Source organism: Macaca fascicularis, chromosome 10, assembly GCF_037993035.2.
Source record: "Macaca fascicularis isolate 582-1 chromosome 10, T2T-MFA8v1.1".
NCBI lineage: Eukaryota > Metazoa > Chordata > Mammalia > Primates > Cercopithecidae > Macaca > Macaca fascicularis.
Genome location: NC_088384.1, coordinates 14473584 through 14496975, shown reverse-complemented (window position 1 = coordinate 14496975; position 23392 = coordinate 14473584). Strand labels below are relative to the sequence as shown.

General features: G+C 51.1%; 1 protein-coding gene across 3 annotated transcripts; it reads right to left on the bottom strand.

The window, feature by feature from the left end:
• Nucleotides 1-239: 239 nt before the first annotated feature.
• On the bottom strand, nucleotides 240-8667 carry C1QTNF6 (C1q and TNF related 6). 3 transcript variants are annotated; one of them, XM_005567380.4, is made up of 3 exons: nucleotides 8531-8667; nucleotides 5588-5825; nucleotides 240-2838 (listed from the first exon to the last, which is right to left on the bottom strand). In XM_005567380.4, the coding sequence occupies exons 1-3, from the start codon at nucleotides 8579-8581 to the stop codon at nucleotides 2291-2293; spliced, it is 837 nt and encodes a 278-aa protein (XP_005567437.1). In that variant the 5' UTR covers nucleotides 8582-8667; the 3' UTR covers nucleotides 240-2290. The 3 variants fall into 3 exon arrangements, with proteins under 3 accessions (XP_005567437.1, XP_065378241.1, XP_073859929.1); XM_065522169.2 differs by lacking the exon at nucleotides 8531-8667 and adding an exon at nucleotides 6240-6701; XM_074003828.1 differs by lacking the exons at nucleotides 5588-5825; nucleotides 8531-8667 and adding an exon at nucleotides 4446-4515.
• Nucleotides 8668-23392: the final 14725 nt, after the last annotated feature.

Here is a 23392-nt window from a genome sequence, read left to right as displayed (position 1 = left end):
ACTCGTCGGGCAACCTGGCATCTGATCATTATGTCCACCGCATGAAGTAGATTACCATCATCCCCATTTTACAGACAGGAAACCAAGGCGCAGAGATGTGGGGACTTGCCCAAGGTCACAACCAGAGAGTGACACGGCTGACTCTATGCTGGTGCCACTAGCTCCAAGGCGCGCTGGCTGCGTGAGTGACCCGGGGGCTCGCTTCTTTGTGAGCAGAAAGAACCAGTCTGAATCGCCAAGAGGAGACAGCATTCTTTAATCATGCTGGATGGCAGGGCAGGGCGGGGTCAGGCCGGGCAGGATCAGGCAGGGTGGTTTATAGCACAGGTCTTCCTGGCACTTGGTCAGATCCTGTTTCCGTCATCTGGCCATGGAGCCATGGCTCCCTTGGCTGTAAGCACCAGAGATCACCCCCCAGGGCACCTCGGCCCCAGAGTCTGCATGAGCACCAATGGGCGGAGGCCGCCTCCCTCTGGGGAGAAGGGCAGGCCACCTGGGTTTGCAAGGCTAGGGGGACACCAGGCCACCCCACCCTGGAAGAAGAAGAAATGGAAGGCCCAAGGTCCCTCCTTTGGCTCTGCCTCTCCCAGTGACTAGAAAATTGCCTGCTTCAGCTGCCCAGACCTGCTGAGGGCTCTAAAGCCTGGGGCTTCCGCCCTGGCCCTTCTCCCGCAGTTGTTTGTAAAGGCAGCACCAGGCCGGAGGAGGGCTCTGAGACGAGGAGCTGCCCACTGGGGCCTTAGCACCTTGATAAAGCCTGGAGAATCGGGGCACTGGGCCAGTGAGGGGCAGACAGCACCTGGGGACAGACATCAGTGTCTGAGGGCAGCTGGAGGCCCTGGGAAAACTGAGCTTCAGATGCCTTTGGTGTGGGGGTTTGAGCAAGGCCCTGGCAGAGCCCTGGGAGGAGGCAGGAAGGGGATCCCAGTGAGGAGGGCAGTTTTCGCAGGCTGCCGTATCACCTGTGGGGAGAGCTATGGGTGTGGGCTCCATTCCTCGGGGACCCCTTCATCCCACAAATGCCCCCACACTCCTGGGTCCTCTCCTCACAGAACCCTTGACCTGTCCAAGGCCCCCTGGGGTTTGCTTTAATGATGGGCATTGGGCAGGTGGATGAGGAACGGAAAGGGGATACCCACCCCTGCCACTGGGACCCCATCCCACCAGCCTTGGGGAGCAGTGGGTAGTGGAGGACCAGCAGCACCTGAACACCCAGAACACAGGGTCCCGTGAGCTCTGGGTCTGCTTTAAAACCTATGTACGCATCTCTCCCCGCCTGGGCTGGACTGGCTGGTCACTGAGGGCAGGGGCAGGGCCTGTGTCTGACTCCCTCACCCTTCCTGGGACCCGGCAGAGTGAGTGCTGTGTTTAATGAATGAATAAATGAACGGTGACTGCTGTGGTACAGGCCTGAGCAAGAGAAGAGGGGGAAGGGGCAAAGAGAACACAGCATGGGGAGCCCTGGAGGGATGAGAGAATTTAAGAATGTTGGAAGAGGCCAGGCGCGGTGGCTCACACCTGTAATCCCAGCATTTTGGGAGGCCAAGGCGGGTGGATCACCTCAGGTCAGGAGTTCGAGACCAGCCTGACCAATATGGTGAAACCCGTCTCTACTAAAAATACAAAAATTAGCCAGGCGTGGTAGCGGGCACCTATAATCCCAGCTACTAGGGAGGCTGAGGAAGAAGAATCAGCTTGAACCTGGGAGGCAGAGGTTGCAGTGAACTGAGATCGCACCACTGCACTCTAGCCTGGGCAACAGAGTGAGACTCTGCCTCAAAAAAAAAAAAGAAAAAAAAAAAAAAAAGGTTGGGAGAATTCTAGAATGTGTGGATTCCAGAATGTTCAGAAAGTACTAGAATATTGAGAAAGTTCTAGAACCTGGTTGCTCCAGTGTGGTTCACAGACCGACCCCATCAGCATCACCCAGGAACTTGTTAGAAACAGAATTCTGGACCCACTCAGACCTGCTGAGTCAGAATCTGCATTTAACATGAACCCTGGGTAATTCACATGTATATCCAAGTTTGAGAAGTGCTAGGCTACGAGGCTGGGAAAGTTCTAGAATATTTAGGTTAGAAAGTGTCTTAAAATAGGTCCAAGAGAGAAGAGAGGAGCAGAAATAGGCTGGGAGGAACGATGGCAGCCAAGAAAGAAGCAGGGTCTCCCCAGAATGCCAGGTCCCAGGGGACCTCCCTGGCCTTCCTGCTTCACAGCGATGAAAACTGAGCCCTGCAGGGGATGGGACCAGCACCTGGGCTCTCTGGCCGGAAGGATGGCCCAGAGGGCCTCAGTCGTCCTCAGCCTTGATGAGGTGGCCGCTGAAGGTGATGTAGGTGTCGAAGTCATTGCTGTAGATGGCGTTCTCGCGCTGGCGCTTGAAGAGCCGCACCCAGACGCGGTCCCCGTAGGCCAGGTCCAGCATCACGCTCTGGCTCTGCATGATGCTGCGCTCGCTGGGCTGTGCGTACAGGATGACGGCCTCCTTCTGGTTGTGCATGATGTGCACGTACGTCTCCTTGTAGTTCCAGCTGTGCACATTCAGGCTGAAGAAGTAGATGCCGCGCAGGGGAGCAGCAAAGTGGCCGGCCGCCATGTCAAAGCACCCATCGAGGTTCACAAAGACCCTTTCGAAGAGCAGCGTCTGGAAGTCCTCGCCGCTGTGCAGGGCTGTCTTGCGGCCCACTGAGAAGGCGAAGAAGCGCTTCTGGCACGGGGCACTGGGGCTGCCCATCTCCCCCTTGTCACCCTTGCTGCCCTGTGGGCCAGGCTCCCCTTGGGGACCCTCCCTGCCCATGTGCCCTGGCAGGCCCATTGCACCTGGGTCCCCTTTGTCACCTGTGGGGATAAAAAGGGACAAGTCAGGGTGGACATCTGAGCCTGCTCCAAGGAGGTGCCCACACTCATCTGTGAAGGCGCTGCCCCTGTCCTGGCCCAGAGAAGAAGGCAGCATTTATTTAGCACCTACTGTATGCCAGACATGGCCTCCCCAAACGCCTGCCTAAAGAAAACGTCATGACCATCTTCGCTTCACAGAGAGGTTAGGTGACTCACCCCGGGCCACAGAGTGCAGGAGCAGAAGAGGCAGGACTTAAAACATGGTCTGTCCCCAGGGTGACTTGGCTTCCCCTCACCCAGCAGGGAGGGTCCGGCTGTTGTCTCTGGGAGGCCAGACCCAGGCCCCCACCCCAGGACCACAGCGCAGTCCAGGCTGGCAGGGATGTGCGGTGTGCTGGAAAGTATTTGGGTTTCCGACCCAGGGAAGAAGCCAAGAAAATACCTTTGCCCACCTGGAGGAAAAGCCCAGGTTAGGAGCCAGGAAGCCCTTGGTTGGCAGTCCTGCCCCATGTGACCTGGGGCACTCCACGGCTGCGGTCTGGGTTTTCTGGTCTATATTTTAAAGAGGATGATGTCCACCTCAGGGGTGTTTGTGAGCTCTCAACAAAATGTCCTGTGGGAAAGCACTTTGCAAACTCTGCAAATAAGAGGCAGGACAGTTCACCCAGCATGGCTGGTCCATCCTGACCTGCTCTGAGGTCTGGCAGCATCTACAATGGCCCCCAGGCAGGCACAGCCCTGCCCAGCCCTTAGTCCAGGCTGACTTTGAACATAAGAAAAGCAGGTGACCACCCACGCCTGGAAGGACACGACGTCACATAGCTCCCTGCCACCTGTCACAGTGCCTGGAGTCACACCAGCAACCACACCCTTGCATGGGTTAGAAGGCCCTGTGTTTTCCACAGGTGGGGAAGGGGGCAGAAAAGAGGGCACAAGCCCTTGAGGCAGAAGCCCAGAGAGGGGGTCAGGGCAAGTCCAAAGCTCTGCAGAGGTCTGGCTCCACCGCCTCGCTGGAGAGCCGCGTCCTCACCTGCACAGCTCCAGAGTGTTTGCAGAAAGCTTGCTGTGCCCCAGCCCAAGGGAAGGAAGGAGTGGAGGGTGGACAGGAGGAAGGGGCTATCTTCTCTTTACAAATAAGGCAGCAAGCTCAGGGTAGGGGAGAAACCAGCCTGACTCACTGGGCAAGGGAGTGGAAGAGGTGAGGTTGGGACCCAGGACTCCTAAAGCCAGCCCAGGGTCCCTCAGCCACGGCAGCCTACCCAGCTCCCAGCAGGCTGCTGAGCTGGGCACAGGAGCAGTGACCCCGGGTTTGGGGAGGGCAATGAGGAGGGACCATCAGCAGCCAGGCATCTCTCCAACCTCATGCAGAGAGCGAACTCGGCCCTGGGGAGGCTGGTTGGGGAGGGGGCTGTGAGGAAGAGCAATGTCCTCCCCACGAAATCAGAACAAGGGCAGGACAGGTGCCAGGTGACCACTGGCTATGCAGTGGAGTGTCCCCGGGGAGAGCTCAGGAACAAATCTGGCTCCGTCCCTGACAGCTGTGTGGTCCCAAGAGACTGAGTTTCCCCTTCTGCAAAGTGGGAGGAATAAGAAAATATCGAACTCACGGGCTGTTGCAGGCAGAGACCGAAGCTAAGAATGTCAAGGCCTGGCCACAGCTGTCAGCCACCACAGCCTGGAAGGGAAGTGAGTCCTTCTACGTCCAATTAAGAGAGCAGGTAGCCGGCCCTCACCTGGACGGCCCTCGCCTGGACAGGATCTCACCTGGACGGCCCTCACCTAGATGGCCCTCACCTGCACAGCCCTCACCTGGACGGCCCTCACCTGGACGGCCCTCACCTGGACGCCCATCACCTGGACGCCCTTCACCTGGAAGGCCCTCACCTAGATGGCCCTCACCTGGACGGCCCTCACCTGGATGCCCTTCACCTGGACGGCCCTCACCTGGACAGGATCTCACCTGGACGGCCCTCACCTAGATAGCCCTCACCTGCACAGCCCTCACTTGGACGGCCCTCACCTAGACAGCCCTCGCCTGGAGAGGCCCTCACTTGAATGGCCCTCACCTGGATGGCCCTCACTTGGACAGCCCTCACCTGGACAGACCCCACAGGGCTGCCTGCTCCGACCCTTGGCCCCCACTGGCTGCTCTCCACATGACATTAGAGGGATCCATTTGAAACCTGTGTGGGATCAAGTCCCTCTCCCACTCAAACCTGCCCCTGTTCCCACTCCACTCAGCGGAGCCCAAGTCCCTACGGTGGCCAGTGGTGACAGCACCCCATGTGATCTGAGCCTGGTGCATCTCCCAGCCCTGCCCCAGGGCCACTGCACCAGCTGTGCCCTTTGCCAGGAGGCTCCTCCGCCACCTCTTAGAAGCCTGTGCTCCATGGGTCCTCCACTAACCACCCCATTCTATATGCAGCCTGCAGCCCAGACCCACACTTCTGAAGCTCCTTTTCGTTTCCCAGAGCACTGATCACCATCGAACATTCCACTCCACTAACTTAGGTGATGTGTCTCTTGCTCATGCCCCGTCTCCCCACCGAGAACAGGCGCTCAGGCGGGAGGCATCTTGGCCTGGTTTCACACTCCGTCGTCAGTGTTTGGAAGTCCTGGCTCACACTGGGGCTCAGTAACTCAGGATGAAAGAGGAGTCTGGACAGGTTTCTGTCCTGCCCTCTACTCCCTCCACCTCAGCTCCCTGGCCCTCCCTGCCCACTACCGGGCCCCATGGGAGGGCACTTACCCTTCAGGATGGTGATGTTAATATAGGGTCTGATCTCAGGCAGGGCGTGCGGGAGGCCGGAGGAAGAGGCTGAGGACACATGGGCAGGATCCAGGGGGTCCTCAGAGTCACAGCACCGTTGACAGCCGCTGGCCACAGCTCTGTCAAAGGTGAGCTCCACCTTAGGGACCTCACACATCAGGAGAAAGAGCAGGAGCACTGCCCAGAGGGGACCCAGAGCGGCTGTCCCCATGGTGACCTGGAACAAGGAAGGAGGGACAGGAACTATATTTCACTCAACATCTACTATGTGCCGATGCCTGGGGTGGGTGGGTGCTGCCTCCCCCAGCCAGAGCACTCCTGACCTAACTCCAGAGGGAAAGTTATCGTCCCCATCTATCAGACAAGAAGATTGAGAACTCCACAGAGCAGCTGTTCCCCAAGATCGGGAGGAGACAGCAGCAGGGGAGGGCCTGGATGCTGAGTCTCCCAGCACCCAGTCCATGGAGGCTTCTGCTACACGCAGGCCTGAGAAGGAAGCCCCTCTGAAAACAGCCACAGCCGATAGCAGACAGGGATCCCAGGAAAGCTTTGCCTGGGCAGGTGAGAAGATGTCCCAGCTCGCCATAGGTGGCAACCCAGGAGACCATCAAATGCTTTCCCGCCCACGCACCTCCCTTTGGCATTTTCTTGCCACCGACTCCACTATCGCCAGCAAACACATGCCCCTCGGACAGGAGGACAGAAGTTAGTGAACACTGGGGACAAACGTGGAGGATTCTGTAGGCTTGTTCTCAGGAGAGGGGATGGATGGCTGAGCCCACGTTTTGGCATGAGAACACCATAGTTCTGCAAAAAGAGATAGGAGAGTTCATTGATCCTAGCAGACAGAAAGTAATATCCATGAGAGCATGTGGGGTGGTGCACGGCGACGGCGTCATTGCATTGCTGAGCAATCGAGAGAAGGCTCCTTGACTGCAGCTCATTGCTAGTCTTTAGAGTGCCTTTGTGCAAAGTAAAGAAGGTGCCCCTCTGGACAAATTCGAAATGGTAAGAGTCCCCTTTGGAAGGACGTGATGCTGAGGGTGTGCAGCTTGGCAAGGGCTGGCGCTAGCCCACCTCCCTGCTCAGCACCAGTGTGCAGTCAACAACCTATGAAACCCAACCTTATCCAGAAGCCCTGCAGGGAGGGTTCTGGAGAGAGAGTTAATTCATTGGAAGATGGCTGTGTCAATCATCGTAGACCTGCCAATCAGATGCCAAGGTGGTAGATTGGAATTAAGGGGTAGGACGAGGAGGTATGAAAAATTCTAAAGGATCAGAAAAGTGTAAGTGTTGGTGAGGATCTCTGTCTCCGGCCTTGTCCAGGAAGGGGTCCAGGGTTCCAGGAGAGAGGCAGGAAGTAGCCTGGACAGCAGGCGCTAGAGACAGGCCTGGGTTGGGTGGGCAGGAAGCCGGGCAAAGACCTTTGAGGTGGTGCAGCTTCTGGGGGCTGGCCCCGAGTTATCACAGGATCAGAAACTCTGCTTTTGAAACCAGACTGGTTTTTACACTTCTGGCGTTTCTTTGTTTATTTCCTTTTTGTTCTCCTTTAACATTTAGTAGAATTCAAAAATATTTTTTTTGTGGTTAATACATGTAGACAAGGTACAATTATTACTTTTTAAAATGCCACCCTATCTCAGCTGAGCACTGAGGTGAGGGCAGAGTTTTAAAGGGGCAGGATGGCCAGGTGCAATGACTTACTCTTGCAGTCCCAGCACTTTGTGAGGCCACGGAGAGAGGATCACTTGAGACCCGGAGTTCGAGACCAGTCTGGGCAACATAATGAGACCTTGTCTCTATTTTTCAAAAATTAAAATTAAAAATAAATAAAGCGGCAGGAGCCCTGTCCCCCACCCCCGGAGCTGGGTGGTAGCAGCAGGAGAAGGGGTGTGGGCAGGGAATCTCCAGAGCCACCTCCCTCTTCCTGGAGGTGACTCTTCCCAAGCTCCTGTCTGCCCAGCCTGGCTGGGTTCCTGGTTCTGCTCAATAAGGAGATCAAATCCTCAGAGGTCAACATCCTCCCTGTCTGAGGCTGTCATCCTCAGCTTTTACTTATAAATGACAAATCCCAGTGGTTTTGGAAATCCCAAAATTTCCTTCTTTTTCCCAGCCATAGATATGACATCATGAGAAAAGCTGAGGTCTTAGAGTCAAATCTGAGACCCAGAATAGTTTGCAAGCTGTGTGACCTAGGACTAGTGGCTGAACTTCTCTGGGCTTCCTGCTCCTTGATACTTACAAGGAGATGACACCTCTCTCTCCCTCCCAGGTAATTTGGAAGGATTTCAATGCAGAGAAAGTGCCTGCCTTATAAAAGACTTAAAAAAAAAAAAAAAAAGTGTGCTTTGACTTCTTCCCTGTGCCTGCATGGGATGGGAAGGAGAGCTTCTCCCAGAGGACTGGCATGGTTTGGGAGCATTTCTGTTTCCTATTGGCCCCAGCCAGATGGGAGTCAAAGGCTGTGAGACACAGAACCGTGGCCTGGGAGCAGGAATCAGGAAGCCGTTAACGAGGAATGATAACCGCAGCTAGAATCACAAACTAGCTCTGGGGGTGGGTGCCAGGCAGGAACCAAGTGTGGAGACCAAGTCATAGGGAGGACTTTTGGGGTCCTTGCTGCTTCCACTGGGGAGCTGGGACCTCTTTGGGGTGGGAGCGGCAGGGCAACTTTTCTCGGTCCAGGCAGGCCGTGCAGAGCTGAGTTTGTGTGTGCCCGGGCAGGGGCGGGCACAAGCCGGGAGCAGTGGAGCGCAGCCCTCAGCCAGAGGCAGGAGGAAATGTGGAGGGGAGAGCCTGCAGAGGCTGTCCCAGTCAGAGGGAGAGAGCAGGGCCCGAGATGCTTCCAGGAAGCAAGGAGGGAGGAGAGGAATTCCAGGCTCTGACCCCAGTCCCCAAGCTGAGGAGCCTCTGGTCACTCACCCTGTGTCCTGTGGCCTCCCCAGGCGAATCACGGACCCTGAGCCACTGCATGGCCTCTGGCTCCTTGGCCCATGTCTGCAATACTAGTTGCTGGCCCAGACCCCCAGGCCCAGCAGAGGAGGGAGAGAGGAGAGGATGGAGGGAGAGAGGGCGGAGGGAGGGCGGAGGGAGCGGGCAGAGCCGCTTCCCACTTCCCCTCCTCCCTGCTCCCTCCCCTTCAGCCTCTGGGTTCTGCGGAGATAAAGGGAGGCAGAGCTTTCCTTTGCTTAACTCTTTGGTGATCCAGTGGGGTCTTGTTTGATTCAAAGGCCTAGAAAGTCAGAGCAGGGAGGAATGTGAGGCTCCCTGATGATCGGGAAATGGACACACGGATGGGGCAGAGGAGCCCCTAGGTTGCTCAGGAAGGGGGAGGCAGCCCTGAGTCCACCCTGAGCTAAAGTGCTCAATTGCTCTGAGTCATAGAGGCAGGGTGGGTAGCAGAGAAGGTGCAGGTGTTGGCCCTCCAGCCACAGGCTAGAATCCTGGCCCTGCTACCACAGTCACATCGCCTCTCAGAGCCTAGGTGTTCCAGAACTGCAGTCCTCAGCCCCCTTTGTGCCAGGCACATGGGAGGGCTTAACCCATGTTTGTGGGGGGAATGACCAGGCTGACCTCCTCAGGTATCATGCAACTGTTACCAGAGAGGGGTCCTGATCCAGAACCCAAGAGACGATTCTTGGATCTTGCACCAGAAAGAATTTGGGGCAAATCCACAGAGCAAAGTGAAAGCAAGTTTATTAGAGAAGCAAAAAAAAAAAACAACAAAAGAATGGCTACTCCATAGGCAGAGCACCCCCAAGCACTGCTAGTTGGCCATTTTTATAGTTATTTCTTGATCATATGCTAAACAAGGGGTGGATTATTCATGAGTTTTCCAGGAAAGGGGTGGGGATTTCCTGAAACTGAGGGTTCCTCCCACTTTTAGACCATATAGGATAATTTCCAGACATTGCCATGGTATTTGTAAACTGTCTTGGTGCTGGTAGAAGTGTCTTTTAGCATGCTAATGCATTATAATTAACATATAATGAGCAATAAGGATGACCAGATGTCACTTTCATTACAATCTTAGATTTGGCAGGCTTTGGCTGGTTTGTTTACCACATACTGTTTATCAGCAGGGTCTTGATGACCTGTATCTTGTGATAACAGTCCTGCCAACTTCCTATCTCTTCCTGTGACTAAGAATGCCTGACCTGGGAATGCAGCCTGGCAGGTCTCAGCCTCATTTTACCGAGTCCCTATTCAAGATGGGGTTGCCCTATTTCGAACACCTCTGACATATTTCCCTACTCTCTTTTACGTGGGAACCCTTAATCTTAAGGGTTATAGAGGGACGAAGATCCATCTTCTGTAACTTCTTCAGGCTGAATAGGGGCGATAATATTCCTGCCTAACTATTACAGTCTCTTGTGTTTGGTGCAAAGAGGAGCTCAGTAAGAAAATGTTGGTATGTTCAGAGTTATTCATAACTCTGAGTCCTAACAAAAGGTGATATCTGGAAGATTATTATGTGTTCAATTTAAGAAAGCATTGAGTAAGCTTATCTTGCATTCTTACACAAAGAGTATAATAGCAATATATTCTACAACAGCAAAGTAAAACAAGTAAAATTTTCCCAAGTAAACCAAATAAGAAGGTTTTCCATAAACTGGGCAAGAATGCCAATTAGTATTGACTTACTGGGTAAAATGAGGCTGAGACCTACTGGGCTGCATTCCTAGGAGGTTAGGCATTCTTAGTCACAGGAATTGCTAGACGAGCTGATATGGAGTTGCTAGATGATTCCAATACATGCCCAGAATTAGATACTGCTCCAGATTTTATGTTATCCATCCCTCTTGTTTCTGATGAGAAACAGCCAAGAGATAACTGTTTGGTTCACAGAAAGGAGGAAGGTCAATCTAAATTGCAGAAAAAAACTCAAAAACAATGGATAAGACTAGAATCTAATGACAGGTGTACCATATTTTTTGAAACATTGTTTTTCTCTCTCCAATCTCCCATTTAAAAAAAAAAAATCATCGTAGGACCAATTTATTTGCAAAATAAGCTTTAGTCTCATTATACTTGGCTTCATTATTTGCATAAAATGCAGCAAATATAATTATTTGCCATATAGGCTCCTTTTAAAATTGGCTCTGTTTCATAAGGTATCTTAGATTAGATGTTTTAAAGCTTTGAGCCCAGCCATGGATTTACCTATGCCTGCAAGTACCTGTATAAGTTAGATAAATTCCTCTCCTCTTGAGGTCCCAAGATAACTTGGGGCTCCTGGGCCTGTCAGAAAGTTACATTCTTTACTTACCACAGGTCAGGAACCCCATACAGGGACACAAGGTACAAAACCAGTTTTTCCAAGGGGCTTTTATTGGCTCTCTTAGTCAACTTTAATTCCTTAAAGAAGTCTGTTTACATTTGAAAGCATGCCATTCCAGTCAAACCCTTGTTAAATAACCAGTTTCTCCAATTATGTCCTGTTACCAAAAAAAAAAAAGAAGAAAGAAGGAAAAACAGGTTCTTACTGCACTTATGCAAATAACTATATTGCCATAAGTTAAGAACACTCACAAATACTTTCCAAATTCTGGAGAAATCAGGTAGAGAGAAAAAAATATGTTCCAAATTTTGTTTTTGGACAAAACTTTGTTTTATAATCCTTATAGGAGCTTACTTTACTCAATTGTTAAAAGCTGTAAATAGCTCAAGAAGTGGGGGTTTCTTGACTCTGAAAAACAAAACAGAAAGATCAACAACATTTTAAGCAAAAAGTCATAAAAGATTATTTCAGTCTTTTATTAGTTCAGTCTATGCAATTAATTCCTGTTTTGCTTGATATATACGTGTTAGTTTTCCAGGAGAGTCTTGGATGCTGTTTTCTTTCTCTCTGCATTTAAGAGTACTCATTAAAGTTCTAAGGCTGATTATAAACCACCTTTTGAAGAGAATAAAAACAAGACAACAATTGTCTATGGATGACAAAAAGGCTTAGGGCAGCCATGGTTAAACAATTAATATCATTGACTAGGAAATTTGGATACCTCTGTGGCACATAATAACTTAGCATAACAATTATAATTATTATTGATAATGAACATTAGTATTGATAATGTTCATATCAGAATTATAGGAGTTTCCCATAATTTTGGAACACATACCAATAACATATTTATATAAACACAGCCCAAAGAAAGCCAAACAGAATTTCATATTTGACAATGCTTCCTGTATTATTTTAATGTACCAAATAAGCCAAATATGTCATTTTTGGACTTTAGGGGACCTAGTATCTAAAGGACTAATCAGGTTAGAAAAAGACATAACTTAGAATGTGATTTTGGAAAGTTTGTCAAATATCAAAAATTTAAAACATTTGATACTACAAAATAGCATCCCAGGTCACCATAAGCCATTTATTTGGCCAAAATGATAACTCAAAGATATTTTTAAAGGCAAAAACCTTTACTCACTGATAAAGGGAAGACTTTGCTTTCCAAAAAAAACTGTCTCTTTTGTTTCCTTTCTTTTTTCTATAGCTTATTCAAAAGGCAAACAAAAATCTTTAATTATTTTTCAATATTACATGAAAAACTTGTTCAAGAGAGAAAGCCAAATTTTACCTTTGCATTTGTGTACTATTAATGTCAAACCCAATTCATAATAAAGCCTTATAGACAACTCTATCCAATTTTAATGTTTGACCATGAGGTAAGATTCTCATAAACCTTTTATAGCTCTTTACAATTTTCTTGTTAAAGAGTACACCAGTGCTCTAAGAAAACCTTGTTATACTTTTATTCCATATTTAATTTATGAAAAAACTGAATAATATCCCTTTAATTTAAGCCAATAGGTTCACACAGAATTTCTTTTACAAGATTAATCTTTCACAAACCTTCCACAACTTGCTCAAGCTTTATCCAACCTAACTTGAAACAATCCTTTGACCCTCTAAAGTAGGGGGAGAAAATCCACATTCCCATACTTTCTCATAATCTTCTTACCAAAAGCATATTCTACTTTCCTTACACACCTTGCATGTAAAACTGTTTTTCCAGTAGTCTCAATTACATACGTTACAACGTTAACTCTTAGCAACTTTTATTTTTGGTGAAAAACTTGGTAAGTAAGTGGTTTTAATTATGTTCCAGGTGTGGAGCCTAGGACACTGGGCAGAAGTGCAGATAAGGTCTGACTCTTTCCAGCATAGCTGGGGGCATGGCTAACTCGACAAGTCCCCAGGCCTTATCTAGAATCTAATGGCCCCAAAGCAGGTAAGCTGGGCAATTTCCAAAAGTCAATGATGCAGTTTATGACCTTGAAGCATTTAGCAAACCTAATATCTGACCTGCCTAATTTAGACCAAATGTCTAAAGTTTGAAGATATTTTAATTTTACCAATAATCTTTAAAAGTGTCTTTATTTCCCAAAGATTATTAAAGTCATGTGAACCAAAAGGCATTAATGTTTCTATTTTTCTGACAAAATATTTAAGTACTTATTATTTTTAAGCCAGTTAATCAGAGCCCTTTCATATATCAACATCACACAGACAACATATATAAATACACAGACAGACAGAAGATCCAGTAGTTGTAAGATTTTTCAGTTGCTAATTTTTAAGTTTATGAATTGGATTACTGACTTCAGGGTGGAGCCCTTCAAGAAACAGTGCCAGGAAAGCCTGCAGTTTCTAAGGCCTAATAAGCAGGCACAGCTAGAAGGCAAAACAGATCTCTAAAACAAAGGGTCTCATTTTTATATTGGATCCTGGATCCTAAAGAGAGGGAATCAGCCCATCCCTCATGGCAGTCTTATCTTTCAATGGAGGGTGGGGATGCTTCCATACTTCCTAGGTGGCCAAGAGTATGCTTTACTGATCCAAATGTGCGAAGAGCCAAGTATCCCCCCAGAACTGCCATTAGCCACCCCTAAAAGTGTATTTCCCATCTAGTTATTACATAGCTAGGCTAAAAGCTCTCTTACAATGCAGAGTAATTTCTGATATCCCCAAAAGTCAAAACTGTCAGATAACACAGTACAAAGCAGAACGGAGCCTTAGATTTTAAGGGTGGGCTATCTGCTTTCAATTCCTGGGGATCCATGAGGAGAGCAGAGGTTTCTCCCAAAACAGGGTCTGTGGCACCTCCTATTTTTACCGACAAGTCCCAGGCTATTAAAATTTATCTTAGGTCCTCTCAGGTGCGGCATCAAGAGTGAGAAGAAGACAAAATGGTGAAAAAAATTCAGTTGACTGAAAAGAAAAACTTTTTTTAGAAAACTAAGACCCAAGAAGAGAAAAAAAAGCATAAAGGCCTTTTAAATATATATATAGCTTGGATATCCATTTTTAATTAAGCTGACTTTTAACCAAATCTTGTTACCAGACTCTAGCCAGGACACACAGGCAATATTTCTGACTTTTGAACTTCACCAACAGTAACCTCCCAGGTGAAACTGGTAAGCCTCAACTAAGGTTATCACTTAATCCAGGTATACAAGGTATTTTCAGAGAGGTGATAAGCAGTTTTTACGAGATCTAGAATCGCCAAGCGTAGCTCAAAGGGTAGCTCAGAGAAAGGAAAATTCAAACGAGAAGTCAGAAGCTGTTTATAGAGGGGAAGAGAATCAATAAATGGCAAAGGTCACATAGATATTAAACCAGAAAGGACTCATTCCCTAAGATGGGAATTGAACCTGGGTCCCCACTGTGAAAAGACAAATCCTTAGTCACTGAGCCACGGCACTGGACAGTTTTCATTTTTACTGGAAGGAGCCTAGAGAAGCCAATTTCAAGTTTGTAAAGGCTTTTAACAGCTCAGGATAATTTTTAGGGCTATCACATGAACCCCCAATTTCCTGTCCTCTGGATGGTGGAGACTAAGAGAAAGTACTCCCACATGATCACAAGGTTAAACTCCCAAGGACATAAAAAAAGACAAGACAGAAACATCTAGTTTTTGTTTCAGGGACTTGCCACAAAGTTTGTAACTGACCAGTTTGCTGGGCCAACTTGAATAATGGGCTTATAGGGGTCCTAGGCCCACATTCTATCCTATAGTACCTCTTTTTATGACAGATTGACACAGAAAGAAAAATTCATGGCACAAAGTACACCAGATTCTCTAAAGCTTAAGACTAGCCCCCATGAATCCTTTTTCATATTAATGAAATTCCTTGCAGGAAAGACAAACAGTGATTGTTATCATTTATTCAACCAGTTTGCACAAAGAGAGGCCAGAAGCCTGACTGGTAAGAAATTCCTACCCTTTGTCAGCATGCCAGGTTTCTGGGTTCCCTTTCTCTCTGTGGCTTTGATGGCCCTGCTTACTGTGCCATTGCTATGGGGGCCAAGCCACGTTACAAAAGAAAATCATCTTTTTCCATTTCATGGAACCACAGGCAAAAGTCTCTTAATTTTGTAAGATGCCGTCCAACAGGCTGCATGGGGAAACCAAATTAACATTTTCCATTTCAGGACACTGGCCACCCCACTCAGTGCCCAACATCAACCTGGCAAGACTCAAACTTGCTCCCAATGGCCCTTGTCATCTTTGATCCACTCCAAGTGAGGTGGAATGCCCTCCAACCAGGAGTTTCAATATGTGGTGTCTGGGCAAGATGGAAGAGTGGACAGTCACCCTGAGTGACAGAAAAGATAGAAAAGAGAAACGAGAGAGGAAGAAAAGCATTGCCTGCCAGGGGGTGGAGAAGCCGAGGAGCTCAGGGAGGCCAAAGGTACCCATTCCATTGACACTGAATCAATAGTTCAGGAAGTCGCTTGTCAGTGGCAAAGGTAGCTTTTCCAGCAATCTGGTCATCTCTAAAGTTTCCCCCTTTGGGGAGAAGAAAGCTCCCCATGTCCCATGATCCTGTACATGCCTAATCCTGTCACCCACATCTGTCAGCAAACAGTGCAAGGCAGATTAATCCAAAGAGAATAGTGGTTAACGTCCTGTAGTGCCTAATCCATTTCTCCTTACCAAGGGACTTTACTGTGGGGGATCTCTACCTCCCTAGATCTTAGGAAGGACTCCAACCTTCTTCAATTGGGCCTCCAACCCAGTTTCTGACAAACATCCTTGCCCTTTACTAAGAGGGACCTTTAACCCCCTATTTCTTAGGAGGGACCCTCACCCCAATCTATACATTAGCCAGGATAAAATACCCCTCACTTACTCAAAGTCGGCCAACTGGGGCTGTGGTCTTTCTCCTTTGGGTTGGGGGGTTCTCTGGTACTGTCCCTTTGTGGTTCACCAGAAAAATGGTACTGGAAAGAGGTCCCAATCCAGACCCCAAGAGAGGGTTCCTGGACTTGCACAAGAAAGAATTTGAGGTGAGTCCACAGAGTAAAGTGAAAGCAAGTTTATAGAGAAGTAATGAAACAAAAGAATGGCTACTCTATAGACAGACCACCCCTGAGGGCTGCTGGTTGGCTGTTTTTATGGTTATTTCTTGATTATATGCTAAACAAAAGGTGGATTATTAATCAGTTTTCCAAGAAAAGGGAGATTTCCCCAGAACTGAGAGTTCCTCTCGCTTTTAGACTGTATAAGGTAATTTCTGGACATTGCCATGGCATTTGTAAACCGTCTTGGTGCTGGTAGGAGTGTCTTTTAGCATGCTAATGCATTATAATTAGTGTATAATGAGCAGTGAGGATGACCAGAGGTCACTTTCATCACCGTCTTGGATTTAGTGTGTTTTGGCTGGCTTGTTTACCGCATCCTGTTTATCAGCAGGGTATTTATGACCTGGATCTTGTGATATCAGTCCTGCCGACTCCCATCTCATCCTGTGACTAAAAACGCCTAACCTCCTGGAAATGCAGCCCAGCAAGTCTCAGCCCCATTTTACCCAGCCCCTATTCAAGATGGAGTCGCTCTGGTTCTAACACCTCTGACACAGGGCCAGGGCAGCAGCCAAGTCGCTCCCCCATGCTCCAGCCCCAGCTACACCAAAGTCTTCTTCCTCTGACTGGAATTCTGCCATTGTTACTGACTCATCCTGGTCTTCTAGAACTATTCCCCTGTGGAAATGACCCCCAACAAGTTCATAGGACAGCAGCCTGTGTGCCTCTGGGTCTGGGCAGCGTCCTGCCTCAGTTTCCTTCTTGTTAGGCAGGGGGAAGTTTGGCAAAGCCTCTCTGCCCTGGCTTCCTGGGGCCCGAGACTCCTGTATAAAGACTGTCTCAAATGTCCCTTGCCCTCCACCAAGGGATTTGGTGGGTTTTGGCCAGCTTGTTTACTGCATCCTCCTTTTCTACATTTGTTAAGGACTTACTGCCTGCGCCAGGTCTCATCTCTCTCAGGGTTTTTGGTCCCCAAAGGGTGTTTATATTAATTACTTCAACTAGTCCTAGGGAGCTGGGGTCAGGCAGCTGAAGTGACTTGCCCAAGGTCACATAGCTGGTAGACAAGAATAAAGCCCCCTACAGAACAGAAGACTCTCCAACCCGATGGAGTTCCCTTGGGGCTTGGGCATGGGCGGGAAACAAAGTATGCCCATCAGGGCCATCCCGGGAAGGGGGAGGTGCAGGAGTGCGGGGACCCTGGTAGGGTTGGGGAGGATATATTTAAATCTGGGGCTTCGGGTGCTAAATCCCAGTCCCCACTCACAGCTGGGCAAAGTGTGGAGGATGGGACAGCCCCTGGGCTATGCATCCTCGACCAGGGCTCATCCTTGAGCCTCCAATTTTCAATTTACTTGGGGGATAATCAAACAAAAGAATATGAAGCCTGGAAAGATCCTCAGAGATTATCTCATCTGATTCTTTCATCTGACCAGCAGGGACACTGTGGCCCAGGGAGGATTTATCTTTGGCCCAAAGGTCATGTAGCAGAGTGGAGTCCAAGCTGGGATGACAGCCAGACTGTCCCAACCTCCAGCCTTGCGCTGTCACCCCTCCCAAACCGACTTGGAATCCCCCAGGTCGTCCATTCAGGGGTGCAAGGGGGCACAAAGGAAAGCAGACTAAAGGACTTTGGCTGCTGGGAACACCCAAAGGCCTGCACTGGCCCTGCCCTCTACGTGGCCCTGCCCCAGGCAGCATTCCCAGGGCACAGAGCCAGGGCTGCAGAGGGAGGATGCCAAGCGGAGCCTCCCTCCCTGCAGCTTCTAAAGGAAAAGAGTTGAGTCGGCAGCACTGGAGAGGGAGACAGCTCCTGGCTGGCTCCAAGCCTTCGGGCTTAGAAAACCTGACTTTCTGAGGAAACGGGGATGGAGAGAATGATCAGTGGGACTTGGGGAGAAACAGGCTGGGGACGCAGGAATGGTTTTGTCAAGGGCCAGCTGTGTGCCTGGCAGTGTTCCATACTGCCCTCAACAGCTCCTCTGCAGAGAAGAGCTGCTCAACCCACTTCACAGGTGAGGAGGCTGAGGTCTGAAAAGCCAGGCAATTTACCAGGTTCTGGGGCCAGCTCATTTGGCTCCTGGCCATGCAATGCCCCAGAGAAGAGCCTCCTGTCCCTCTAAGTGCGGGGCAGCTGGCAGGAGTCAGAGCAGACAAGAGAGAACTCTGGAATATTACACTTCAATATTTTCCCTCCCACTAGCTTTGACCAGGCCTGAAAATTCCTCCATTTGTGCGTCATCCGTTGGTGTCCCAGCCTTTCTGACAATCTCCTCAGCTGGTCAGGTGGTCTGGAGACAGAGCTCCAGCCCTGGGGCAGACAAACCTGGGTGATGACTCAGCTCCCCCTCCTAGCTGTGTGACCTTGGGCAAGTTTACCTCTCGCAGTCTTGGTGTCCCTGGGCCAGATTAACATGGGGAGGACAGGACCATCAGAGCCCACTGGTGGAATGCCCAATGGGGGCGCTCCCCACTGGCCACCCATCAGTAAAGCTGTGTGCCCTTTCCCAGGCACCCTGGAACCCAGGACAACAGCATGACCAGGAGGAGTGCAGGCCCAGGGTGGCTCTCATCACCCTGCTATCACCCCCAGCAGCAAAGGAGACCCCAATGCAGAAACTCAGGGTATGGACCCTGTTTCCCCAGCCACCCCCCACCCTTTCCCCTGCCCCCAGAAGCTGGCTTTTCTGCCCCACCCGTTCTGTGGGCCTTCCACATCTTGACTCCTCTAATCCTTCCAACAATGCTGAGATGGGCACATGTGTTACCTCATCTGTCCATTTTACAGACAAGATAGATGAGGCACATACTGACCACGAGCCAAGCCCCTGACCACCATCCTGCACTCGCCCACGTTCTAGCCCAGGGTCAGGAGAGGGTGTGAAAATAAGCACATTCAGTCAGCGCTTACAAAGCACCGCGTGCTTCATGTATTTAAAAAATAAAATGTGTGCCTGTCAAAAAAGGAGACAGGACAGTAAACATGATGATTCCTGGCGTCCGCTATGTAGGCTGTGAGTGGCAAGTCACAGATCTAATTGTTCAGGCGCAGAGATCAATTTCAACAAAGGAAGACGCCAGCGCCTCCTGCTGGGCAGAGCCCCCCGCGCCCGGGAACCTGTGACGCTACCCGCCCCCGCCTGTCCCACCAGCCCGTCCCCTCAGGGAAATTTGGGGCAGGCCAGGGCGCCCATGCACTGGCTTCTTCCTCCAAACCCCCGCAGTCCCCGCAGCACCCCGCCCCCCCGGCCCCCCCGGCCCCCCCACCCCCGGTCCCCCCCACACACACAAACCGGCTTCCTCTGGTTCTACCGAATACCCCACGTTGACCCGCCCAGGGGCCGGGAAAGTTTCGCTCTCCGGACCCAGGTTCCCCATCCTGGGCTTTCAGGACGTCGGATCCCAAAGGTGTTCAGCGGAGTTGGGCGGGCTGTCATGTTTTACAAAAGGGGAAACTGAGTCTGGAGAGCGCCAGCACCGCGCCAGGCCCTCTGCCCCAGCGGGAAACCTGCTGATTGATGGAGGTGAAACCGAGACTCAGGGACACTGAGGGGCAGCAACTTCCTCCTCGGACACGACAGACCGACCAGCGGCAGAGCCAGCATGTTGGAGCGTGTGGCTGGCGCCAACCTCTCCCTTTCTCCCTGCAAAAGGAAGGGGAACGACGCCCCCACGCCAGGCTCGGGGAACCCCTCCCTCTCCACCCGCTTCGGCCTCAAGCCCTGGCTCGTGGCTCCCTCTGCATAGCCCAGGGCCCAGGCAAGCAGGACCCCCACAACCACGACAGCGCCAAGGGCCCAAAGGCCAAGGACCCTCCTCTCTTGGCCTACGACCCCGGGCCTCGCGCCAGGAGGGCGGAGCCCCAGCAGCGCCGGGAAAGTGCCTTTGCGCTTCCGGCTTGGGGTGAAGCCGAGCAGATCCGAACAAGGCCGAGTCTGGCCGAGTGCTGCCGAATACAGCCGAGCAGAGCCGAGCCTGGCCGAGTGGAGCCAAGTATCGCCGAATAGAGACGAGTCCAGTCGAGCGAGTTGCGGTGAGGATACCACGCGGCGACTGGACGAGGCCTGAGGACCTGTGGCGCCCCCTGCCAGGCCTGGGGAGCACAGAGCCACCCCCCAGCTGTCTCCGCAGCCCTGCGACCGGCCTTTGAGATGGGCGTGGGAGCCCATTTTCCGGATGAGGAAACTGAGTCTATCAGAGGTTCTGAGGCTGGCTCAAAGGCACTCAGCGCTAAGAGGTAGTGGCGCTGGGGTTCAAACCCGATTGCGTGGCCAGGAGCTCACCTGCCACTACCGCCCACGTAACGGGCATCGTGCGTTTGTTCCGTTCTCCCTCTGGTAGCTGCCGTTTGATACGGCCCAGCAGGGAGAACCCCTCCCTTCTGAAGAGCAGGCGCAGGGTCCTGGCTGAAGCTCAGAGGCAACCCCTGATCTTACAGAGGGAGAGACCAGGCAGGCACGGGGGCCTGTTGAGCCAGCAGTTCCCCTGAGCAAATATTGACACATTTGCTGGCCTTTAAAGCGGACAGAAGGATGGAGAGGCCACATCCCAGCTCTTCCCCTGCTGGGCTCCGATACACCCCACCCCCACCGTAGACCTCAGTTTCTCCACCTGTAAGATGGTGACAGCGGAAGTGGGCTCCAGGAGAGTGTGAGCCAGAACCTGAGGTGTCTGGAACCCCGGGGGACCCTGAGTGTGGCCCAGGCACCTTTTTTTTTTTTTTAGACGGAGTCTCATTGTGTCACCCAGGCTGGAGTGCAGTGGCATGTTCTCTGATCACTGCAACTTCCGCCTCTCTGTTCAAGCGATTCTCCTGCCTCAGCCTCCGGAGTAGCTGAGACTACAGGTGCGTGCCACCACGCCCCGCTAATTTTTTGTATTTTCAGTTGAGATGAGGTTTCACCGTGTTAACCAGGATGCTCTCGATCTCCTGACCTCGTGATCCGCCCGCCTCGGCCTCCCAAAGTGCTGAGATTACAGGCATGAGTCACCGTGCCCAGCTGGCCCAGCCACTTTTTCTGAGCCTATGAGAAAGTGAAGGCTTGTCTCACCCTCCGCACACACGTGTGCTCTCATGTGTGCCCATCATTCACCCCTCGGTGTGGTGCATGCTGCTATGAGGCTTGCTGGAGGCCTGCTGGGATTCTGGGGAGGAACCTAGGTCCCCATGGGGCCTGGGCTGCCCTCTGCCTGTTGGGTCTTCCCGGGGGGTGTTGTCTACCATGGCCAGCGGCCACCAGGGACACCAGTGGCCTCAGAGCTCTCCCCACCCCTAGCATCACTCCTGTCCACTCAGCCTCCATTTTCATAGTTTTGTTTTTAGACTATGAGCCCTGGACTAGGGCCTGGGAAAACCGTGTTTGGGGTCTGACTCCCGGTGCCGTAACCCTGGGCAAGCCACATGACCATCCTGGGCCCTACTGTCTTCAGGGGTAAAATTCGTGTCAGAGATGTCGTCAGGACCCGGAAGGTCCATGCCTTCCCTGTGGACACGCTCTGGTTCTCTCTTTGCACTGATCTGGACTATAATCTGGGACACTTTCGCCCCCACCGCAGAGGAATTCTTGCTGCTGTTGGAGCGCTTCTCATGCCTGTGCCACACACAGTATGTATGGTGTGCCAGCCACTGTCCTATGCTGTTACAAATATTAACTCATTTAAACTTCCTAGCAGTGGGGACAGTTGCTCTCCTGCTCATCTCAGAGAGGAGAAAATTAAGGCACAGAGAGGTTAATTAATTGGCTAAAAATCAAACGACTAGTGAAGATGAGCTGGGATTCAAGCCCAGACACTTCCAGAGTCCATGTGCTTAAGAATTGCTCTCTGGGCTGGGTGAGGTGGTTCACGCCTGTAATCCCAGCACTTTGGGAGGCCGAGGCAGGCGGATCACTGGGTCAGGAGTTCAAGACCATCCTGGCCAACATGGTGAAACCCCGTCTCTACTAAAATACAAACAGTTAGCCAGGTGTGGTGGCACGTGCCTGTAGTCCCAGCTACTTGGGAGGCTGAGGCAGGGGAATCACTTGAACCCAGGAGGCAGAGGTTGCAGTGAGCCGAGATCCCACCACTGCACTCCAGCCTGGTGACAAAGCAAGACTCCATCTCAAAAAAAAAAAAAAAAAAAAAGGAGTTACTCCCTGTACCTCTTATCCTTGCCATCACTTCCTTGGCACCTAGAAGACAGGAAGGCCTTGTACTGGACTTCTCTGCCCTCAGCTTTTTGCAGTTGGCAACCACCCAATAAGCTCTTATTGGAGAGTTTGAAGGAATGAATGGGTTAACCCAATAGGTCCTCTGGGAGACCGAGGAGAGAAGGGGCCTTTACTTCCATTTTGCAAGAGTGGGAATTAAGAGTTTGCTAGGCCTCCCTTAACGAAGCACCACACACTGGCTGACTTAAGCAACAGAAACTGATTGTCTCACAGTTCTGGGGGCAGAAGTCCAGGCTTGGCCTCAGCAAGGTTAGTTCCTTCTGAGGGCTGCAAGGGAAGGAAGAGCTGTTTCAGGCTTGCTTCTAGCTTCTGCTGTGCTGGCAATCGTTGGCTTTCCTTGACTTGCGGATACCTTGTTGGATCTTTACCTTCATGTTCACATGGCGTCTCCCTGGGTGCTTGTCTGTGTCTGAATCTCCACTTTTTTTTTTTTTTTTGAGATGAAGTTTCACTGTGTTGCCCAGACTGGAGGGCGGTGGCGCAATCTCAGCTCACTGCAACCTCCGCCTCTCAGATTCAGGCCTCCCAGATTCTCCTACCTCAGCCTCCAGAGTAGCTGGGATTACAGGCACATGCCACTATGCCTGACTAATTTTTGTATTTTTAGTAGAGACGGGGTTTCACCATGTTGACCAGGGTGGCCTCAAACTCCCGACCTCAGATGATCCACCCGCCTCGGCCACCCAAAGTGCTGGGATTACAGGCATAAGCCACCATGCCCGGCCTCCCCGTTTCTTAAGGACAGCAGTCGTATTGGATAAGGGGCCATCCCTGCTCCAGTATGACCTCTTCACTACCTACAACACAATGACCCCATTTCCAGGTAAGGTCACATTCTGGGGCTGTGGAGGTTAGGACTTCAGCATAGGAATTTAGGGGGGACACAATTCAGCCTTAACATGAATAGATGCCCTAGGAAGCCCTGTGTGACACAGCCTCTGTCCCTCAAACGGGGACTGTTCGCCACCTTTCTTTCACTCACTGCCTCTCCCTAGCTCAGGACCTTAGCACATGCCGATACCTCTGCCTGGCACACTGAGGCTGCAACTTCCACTCTAGATGCAGCCCCCATCAGCCCCCAACCCTCAGAGCATGCTGCACTTCTCCCTCCCCACTGAGCCCCCAAAATAGGGCTGCACTTCTTGTGTGCTTGTCTATGGGTGCTGAGAGGGCAGGACCCATGTCCATTTGCCTGCACCAGCCCCCGGCTGCATGTCAGGGCCTTGCGTATAGCTGGTGCTCAGAAAAGCCTTTGTTAGC